Source organism: Aegilops tauschii, chromosome 7 (assembly GCF_002575655.3).
Source record: "Aegilops tauschii subsp. strangulata cultivar AL8/78 chromosome 7, Aet v6.0, whole genome shotgun sequence".
In the NCBI taxonomy this organism is placed as follows: Eukaryota; Viridiplantae; Streptophyta; class Magnoliopsida; order Poales; family Poaceae; genus Aegilops; species Aegilops tauschii.
In genome coordinates this window covers 143,600,265-143,607,868 of record NC_053041.3, presented here as the reverse complement: position 1 = coordinate 143,607,868, position 7,604 = coordinate 143,600,265, and the positions used below count along the sequence as shown (strand labels likewise).

Below are 7,604 nucleotides of genomic sequence, written 5' to 3'. Positions count from 1 at the left end.
TATATGATCCAATTATGTTATTATTGTTGAGAGAACTTGCACTAGTGAAAGTATGAACCCTAGGCCTTGTTTCAACGCATTGCAATACCGTTTACGCTCGCTTTTACCACTTGCTACCTTGCTGTTTTTATATTTTCAGATTACAGAAACCTATATCTACCATCCATATTACACTTGTATCACCATCTCTTCGCCGAACTAGTGCACCTATACAATTTACCATTGTATTGGGTGTGTTGGGGACACAAGACACTCTTTGTTATTTGGTTGCAGGGTTGCTTGAGAGAGACCATCTTCATCCTTCGCCTCCCACGGATTGATAAACCTTAGGTCATCCACTTGAGGGAAATTTTTTACTGTCCTACAAACCTCTGCACTTGGAGGCCCAACAACGTCTACAAGGAGAAGGTTGCGTAGTAGACATCAAGCTCTTTTCTGGCGTTGTTGCCGGGGAGGTGAGTGCTTGAAGGTATATATTTAGATCTTGCAATTGAATCTTTTATTTTCTTGTTTTAGCACTAGTTTAGTTTACAAAATAAAACTATAAAAAAATGGAATTGAGTTTGTCTCATACGCTTCATCTTTTTAATATCTTTCGTGAGAATGATGGAAAGGAAAATTGTGCTCAAGTGCTAGAAGAAGAAATCTATAGAAGTTTGTCACTAAACCTTCGAATGATGAGCATGATTGCAATGTTGTTAGTATGAATTCCTTGAATATCCATGATGCTAATGATATGTAAAGCCACAAGCTTGGGGAAGCTATGTTTGATGAAGATGATATTTTTTATCCCCCAAGCTTTGATGAGCAAATTTACTATGATGAAAGCATGCCTCCAATCTATGATGATTATTGTGATGACACGTATGCTTTAAAGAATAATTATAACCATGAAACTTGTCATCTTGATCTTAATTTTCAATCATATGATAGTTATTTTGTTGAGTTTGCTCCCACTACTATTCATGAGAATAAATTTGCTTATGTGGAGAGTAATAAAAATTATATGCTTATAGATCATAAAAAGAATGCTTTATGTGATGGTTATATTGTTGAATTCATTCATGATGCTACTGAAAATAAATATGAGGGAGGAATATATGCTTGTAGGAATTGCAATAATATCAAGTTTCCTCTCTATGTGCTTCAAGTTTTGAAGTTATGCTTGTTTTGCCTTCCTATGCTAGTTGATTATTGTTCCTATAACTTGTTTGCTCACAAAATCCCAATGCATAGGAAGTGGGTTAGAATTAAATGTGCTATTCATATTCTTCATGATGCTCTCTTTATGGTTCAACTCTTATCTTTTATGTGAGCATCATTGAAATCATCATGCCTAGCTAGGGGCGTTAAACGATAGCGCTTGTTGGGAGGCAACCCAATTTTATTTTTATTTCTTGCTTTTTGTTTCTGTTTAGGAATAAATAATATATGTAGCTTCTTGTTAGATGTGGTTTTTTTTAATTAGTGTTTGTGCCAAGTAGAACCTTTGGGAAGACTTGGGTGAAGTCTTTATGACCATGCTGTAAAAAACAGAAACTTTAGCGCTCACGAGATTAGCTAAAACTTTTTACTGGAGATAGATATTAAGTTGATTCTTTTTGCAGATGATTACTAGACAAATTCCTCAGGTCCAACAATTTATTTCAGAATTTTTGGAGTTCCAGAAGTATATGTTTGATACAGATTACTACAGACTGTTCTGTTTTGTCAGATTCTGTTTTCTATGTGATGTTTGCTTATTTTGATGAATCTATGAGTAGTATCGGAGGGTATGAACCATAGATAAGTTGGAATAAAGTAGATATTACACCAATATGAATTTAGAATGAGTTCATTACAGTACCCAAGTGGTGATTTATTTTCTTGTACTAACGAGCTTACGAGTTTTCTATTAAGTTTTGTGTTGTGAAGTTTTCAAGTTTTGGGTAAAGATTCGATGGACTATGGAATAAGGAGTGGCGAGAGCCTAAGCTTGGGGATGCCCAAGGCACCCCAAGGTAATATTCAAGGATGACCAAGAGCCTAAGCTTGGGGATGCCCCGGATGGCATCCCCTCTTTCGTCTTCGTTCATCGGTAACTTTACTTGGAGCTATATTTTTATTCACCACATGATATGTGTTTTGCTTGGAGCGTCATTTTATTTTGTTTTGTTTTGCTTGCTGTTTGAATAAAGTATCAAGATCTGAAATTATTAAATGGGAGAGTCTTCACATAGTTGCATAATTATTCGACTACTCATCGATCTTCACTTATATCTTTCGTAGTAGTTTGTTGTTTGCTCTACTGCTTCACTTATATCTTTTAGAGCACGGCGGTGTATTTATTTTGAAGAAATATATGAACTATCATGCTTCACTTATATTATTTTGAGAGTCTTTAGAACAGCATGGCAATTTGCTTTGCTTAGGAAATTAGTCCTAATATGATAGGCATCCAAGAGGGATATAATAAAAGCTTTCATATAAAGTGCATTGAATACTATGAGAAGTTTGATTCCTTATGATTCTTTTGAGATATGAAGATGGTGATATTAGAGTCATGCTAGTGGAGTAGTTGTGAATTTGAGAAATACTTGTGTTAAAGTTTGTGATTCCCATAGCATGCACGTACGGTGAACCGTTATGTGATGAAGTCGGAGCATGATTTATTTATTGATTGTCTTCCTTATGAGTGGCGGTCGGGGACGAGCGATGGTCTTTTCCTACCAATCTATCCCCCTAGGAGCATGCGCGTAGTAGTTTGTTTCGATAACTAATAGATTTTGCAATAAGTATGTGATTTCTTTATGAGTAATGTTGAGTCCATGGATTATACGCACTCTCACCCTTCCACCATTGCTGGCCTCTCTAATACCGCGCACCTTTCGCCGGTATCATACACCCACCATATACCTTCCTCAAAACAGCCACCATACCTACCTATTGTGGCATTTCCATAGCCATTCCGAGATATATTGCCATGCAACTTTCCACCATTCCATTTATTATGAGACTCTCCATCATTGTCATATTGCTTTGCATGATCATCTAGTTGACATTGTATTTGTGGCAAAGCCACCGTTCATAATTCTTTCGTACATGTCACTCATGAGTCATTGCACATCCCGGTACACCGGCGGCCGCATTCATATAGAGTCATATCTTGTTCTAAGTATTGAGTTGTAATTCTTGAGTTGTAAGTAAATAAAAGTGTGATGATCATCATTAGCATTGTCCCAGTGAGGAAAGGATGATGGAGACTATGATTCCCCCACAAGTCGAGATGAGACTCCGGACGAAAAAAAGAAAAAAAAGGCCATAAGAAAAAGAGGAAGGCCCAAATAAAAAAATAAAAAAGTGAGAGAAAAAGAGAGAAGGGACAATGCTACTATCCATTTACCACACTTGTGCTTAAAAGTAGCACCATGATCTTCATGATAGAGAGTCTGCTATGTTGTCACTTTCATATACTAGTGGGAAATTTTCATTATAGAACTTGGCTTGTATATTCCAATGATGGGCTTCCTCAAAATGCCCTAGGTCTTCGTGAGCAAGCGAGTTGGTTGCACACCCACTTAGTTTATTTTGTTGAGCTTTCGTACACTTATAGCTCTAGTGCATCCGTTGCATGGCAATCCCTACTCACTTACATTGAGATCCATTGATGGGCATCTCCATAGCCCGTTGATACGCCTAGTTGATGTGAGACTATCTTCTCCTTTTTGTCTTCTCCACAACCACCATTCTATTCCACCTATAGTGCTATGTCCATGGCTCACGCTCATGTATTGCGTGAAAGTTGAAAAAGTTTGAGAACATCAAAAGTATGAAACAATTGGTTGGCTTGTCATCGGGGTTGTGCATGATTTAAATACTTCGCATGATGAAGATAGAGCATAGCCAGACTATATGATTTTGTAGGGATAACTTTCTTTGGCCATGTTATTTTGAGAAGACACGATTGCTTTGTTAGTATGCTTGAAGTATTATTGTTTTCATGTCAATATTAAACTTTTGTTTTGAATCTTATGGATCTGAATATTCTTGCCACAATAAAGAAGATATCATTGATAAATATGTTAGGTAGCATTCCACATCAAAAATTCTGTTTTTATCATTTACCTACTCGAGGACGAGCAGGAATTAAGCTTGGGGATGCTGATACGTCTCCAACGTATCTATAATTTTTGATTGTTCCATGCTATTATATTATCTGTTTTGGATGTTTATGGGCTTTATTAAACACTTTTATATTATTTTTGGGACTAACTTATTAACCCAGAGCCCAGTGCCAATTTCTGTTTTTTCCCTTGTTTCAGTGTTTCGCAGAAAAGGAATATCAAACGGAATCCAAACGGAATGAAACCTTCGGGAGAGTTATTTTTGGAACGGAGGCAATCCAGAAGACTTGGAGTGTACGTAAGGGAATCAACGAGGAAGGCACAAGGCAGGGGGGCACGCCCACCCCCCTGGGCGCGCCCTCCACCCTTCTGGGCCCCTCGTGGCTCCCCTTACCGACTTCTTTCGCCTATATATCTCCATATACCCTAAAACCATCATGGAATAGAATAGATCGGGAGTTCCACCGCCGCAAGCCTCTATAGCCACCAAAAACCAATCGGGACCCTGTTCCGGCACCCTGCCGGAGGGGGGTACCCTCACCGGTGGCCATCTTCATCATCCCGATGCAATCCATGACGAGGAGGGAGTAGTTCACCCTCGGGGGTGAGGGTATGTACCAGTAGCTATGTGTTTGATCTCTCTCTCTCGTGTTCTTGAGGTGATACGATCTTGATGTATCGCGAGCTTTGCTATTATAGTTGGATCTTATGATGTTTCTCCCCCTCTACTCTCTTGTAATGGATTGAGTTTTCCCTTTGAAGTTATCTTATCGGATTGAGTCTTTAAGGATTTGAGAACACTTGATGTATGTTTTGTCGTGCTTATCTGTGGTGACAATGGGATATCACGTGATCCACTTGATGTATGTTTTGGTGATCAACTTGTGGGTTCCGCCCATAAAGCTATGCATAGGGGTTGGCACACTTTTTCGTCTTGACTCTCCGGTAGAAACTTTGGGGCACTCTTTGAAGTACTTTGTGTTGGTTTGAATAGATGAATCTGAGATTGTGTGATGCATATCGTATAATCATACCCACGGATACTTCAGGTGACAATGGAGTATCTAGGTGACATTAGGGTTTTGGTTGATTTGTGTCTTAAGGTGTTATTCAAGTACGAACTCTATGATAGATCGAACGGAAAGAATAGCTTCATGTTATTTTACTATGGACTCTTGAATAGATCGATCAGAAAGGATAACTTTGAGGTAGTTTTGTACCCTACCATAATCTCTTCGTTTGTTCTCCGCTATTAGTGACTTTGGAGTGACTCTTTGTTGCATGTTGAGGGATAGTTATATGATCCAATTATGTTATTATTGTTGAGTGAACTTGCACCAGTGAAAGTATAAACCCTAGGCCTTGTTTCAACGCATTGCAATACCGTTTACGCTCACTTTTACCACTTGCTACCTTGCTGTTTTTATATTTTCAGATTACAAAAACCTATATCTACCATCCATATTACACTTGTATCACCATCTCTTCGTTGAACCAGTGCACCTATACAATTTACCATTGTATTGGGTGTGTTGGGGACACAAGAGACTCTTTGTTATTTGGTTGCAGGGTTGCTTGAGAGAGACCATCTTCATCCTATGCCTCCCATGGATTGATAAACCTTAGGTCATCCACTTGAGGCTACTCTGCTACAAACCTCTGCACTTGGAGGCCCAACAACGTCTACAAGGAGAAGGTTGTGTAGTAGACATTAGAGAGCATGCGTTTAGATCCCGGAAAGATTCGTCCGCCTGGTCGTTCCACTCGAACGGCGTCATCTTCTTCATTAGCTGATATAGGGGCAAGGCCCTCTCGCCCAGCCGGCTGAGAAACCGGCTGACCGAGGCCAAGCAGCCGGTGAACTTCTGGCCATCGAGCGCATGCGCAAGCTGGCTCAGCTGCACGATGTCCAAGCTCGATGGCCTTGATCTTCTCGGGGTTTGCCTCAATGCCGCGCTCGAAGACGAGGAAGCCGAGTAGCTTTCCGGCCGGGACGCCGAAAACGCATTTCTCCGGGTTGAGCTTGACCTTGTACTCGCGCAGGTTGGCGAAGGTTTCCTTTAAATCGTCGAGGAGCGTGAGGTGCTGCTTGGCCTTCACCACGATGTCATCCACGTAGATGTGGATGTTGCGGCCGAGTTGCGGCAGCAAGCATTTCTGCATGCAGCGCTGGAAAGTGGCGCCGTCGTTCTTCAAGACGAACGACATGGTGATGTAGCAATACGCCCCGAAGGGCGTGATGAAGGACGTCTTCAAGGCGTCGGCCGGGTCCAGCTTGATCTGATGATAGCCGGAGTAAGCATCCAGGAAGGACAGGAGCTCGCACCCGGCCGTGGAGTCGATGACTTGGTCGATCCGCGGGAGGGCGAACGGGTCCTTGGGGCAGGCCTTGTTCAGGCTGGTGTAGTCGATGCACATGCGCCAGGTCTTGTTCTTCTTCAGGACGAGGACTGGGTTGGCCAGCCACTCGGGGTGAAACACTTCCATGATGAAGCTGGCCGCCAAGAGCTTGGCGACCTCTTCTCCGATGGTCCTTCTCTTTTCTTCGGAAAAACGTCATAGGGGTTGGCGGACAGGCTTGTCGTCCTTGCGGACGTGGAGTTTGTGCTCAGCGTACTTCCTCGGGATACCCGTCATGTCCTTGGGGGTCCATGCAAAGATATCCCGATTCTCGCGGAGGAAGTCGACGAACTCGCCTTCCTATTTGCTGTCGAGGCGGGTGCCCACGACAACGTACTTGCTGCAGCTGGGGTCTTCCGGGTTCAGCCTCACCTTCTTGGTCTCCTTCGAGGGCTTGAACGCGGCTTCGTCGGCTGGCTCCTCGGCCGGGATCTTGGCGGCCGATGCTTCTTGGGCTAGGGTGATGATCCAGTCGAGCTGGCACCGCTCCTCGGCTACGACCAGCGACTCGGCTAGCTTGGCGCCGTCTTGGGCGCAGTCTAGGGACTTGCGGTAGTCGCCGGTGACGGTGATGAGGCCCTTCGGACCCGGCAGCTTCATCTTCATGTAGGCATAGTGGGGGACTGCAATGAACTTGGCGATCACGGGCTGGCCCAGCAGTGCGTGGTACGTGCTGGACAAGTCCACCACCTCGAACCAGATCGGCTCGCGTCGGAAGTGGCTGCTGTCGCCGAACAGGACGTCGTGGCGGATCCGGCCGATCAAAGAGCAGGAGAGGCCGGGAACGATGCCGTGGAAGATCGTCCGGGTCGGCTCCAGGTCCTTGGCCTCGAGGCCGAGCTTGGTCATGGTGTCGCGGTAGAGGATGTTGATGCTGCTGCCACCGTCAACGAGAACCCGGGAGAATTTGCACGTGAGCCGGGGTGCGATAATGGTGGGGTCGAGGACGAGGGCGTAACCACCCGGGTTCCGCATGACGGCCGGGTGGTCCTCCCATGTCTAGGTGACCGGGTGCTCTGACCAATGCATGTACTCCATCTTGGCCGCGATGACGGTGTTCACCTCCTGCCGGAGGGGGCGCTCGCTGCGCTTGTCGTCGCC

The 7,604-nt window shown here is 43.8% G+C and overlaps 1 protein-coding gene across 1 annotated transcript; it reads right to left on the bottom strand.

Annotated features, from left to right (window-relative positions):
- Nucleotides 1-646: 646 nt before the first annotated feature.
- On the bottom strand, nucleotides 647-7,352 carry LOC141026935 (uncharacterized). Its single transcript, XM_073503820.1, has 2 exons — nucleotides 6,841-7,352; nucleotides 647-668 (listed from the first exon to the last, which is right to left on the bottom strand). Exons 1-2 carry the CDS (start codon nucleotides 7,350-7,352, stop codon nucleotides 647-649), a joined length of 534 nt encoding a protein of 177 aa, XP_073359921.1.
- Nucleotides 7,353-7,604: the final 252 nt, after the last annotated feature.

Bases quoted from the DNA above. Each gene is read 5' to 3' on its own strand.
- LOC141026935 (XM_073503820.1), bottom strand. From the start codon at position 7,352: ATGACCAAGCTCGGCCTCGAGGCCAAGGACCTGGAGCCGACCCGGACG. The intron at 669-6,840 runs GTACGTTGTCGT...CATCATTCGAAG, and splicing joins GAAGACCCCAGCTGCAGCAA to GTTTAGTGACAAACTTCTAT.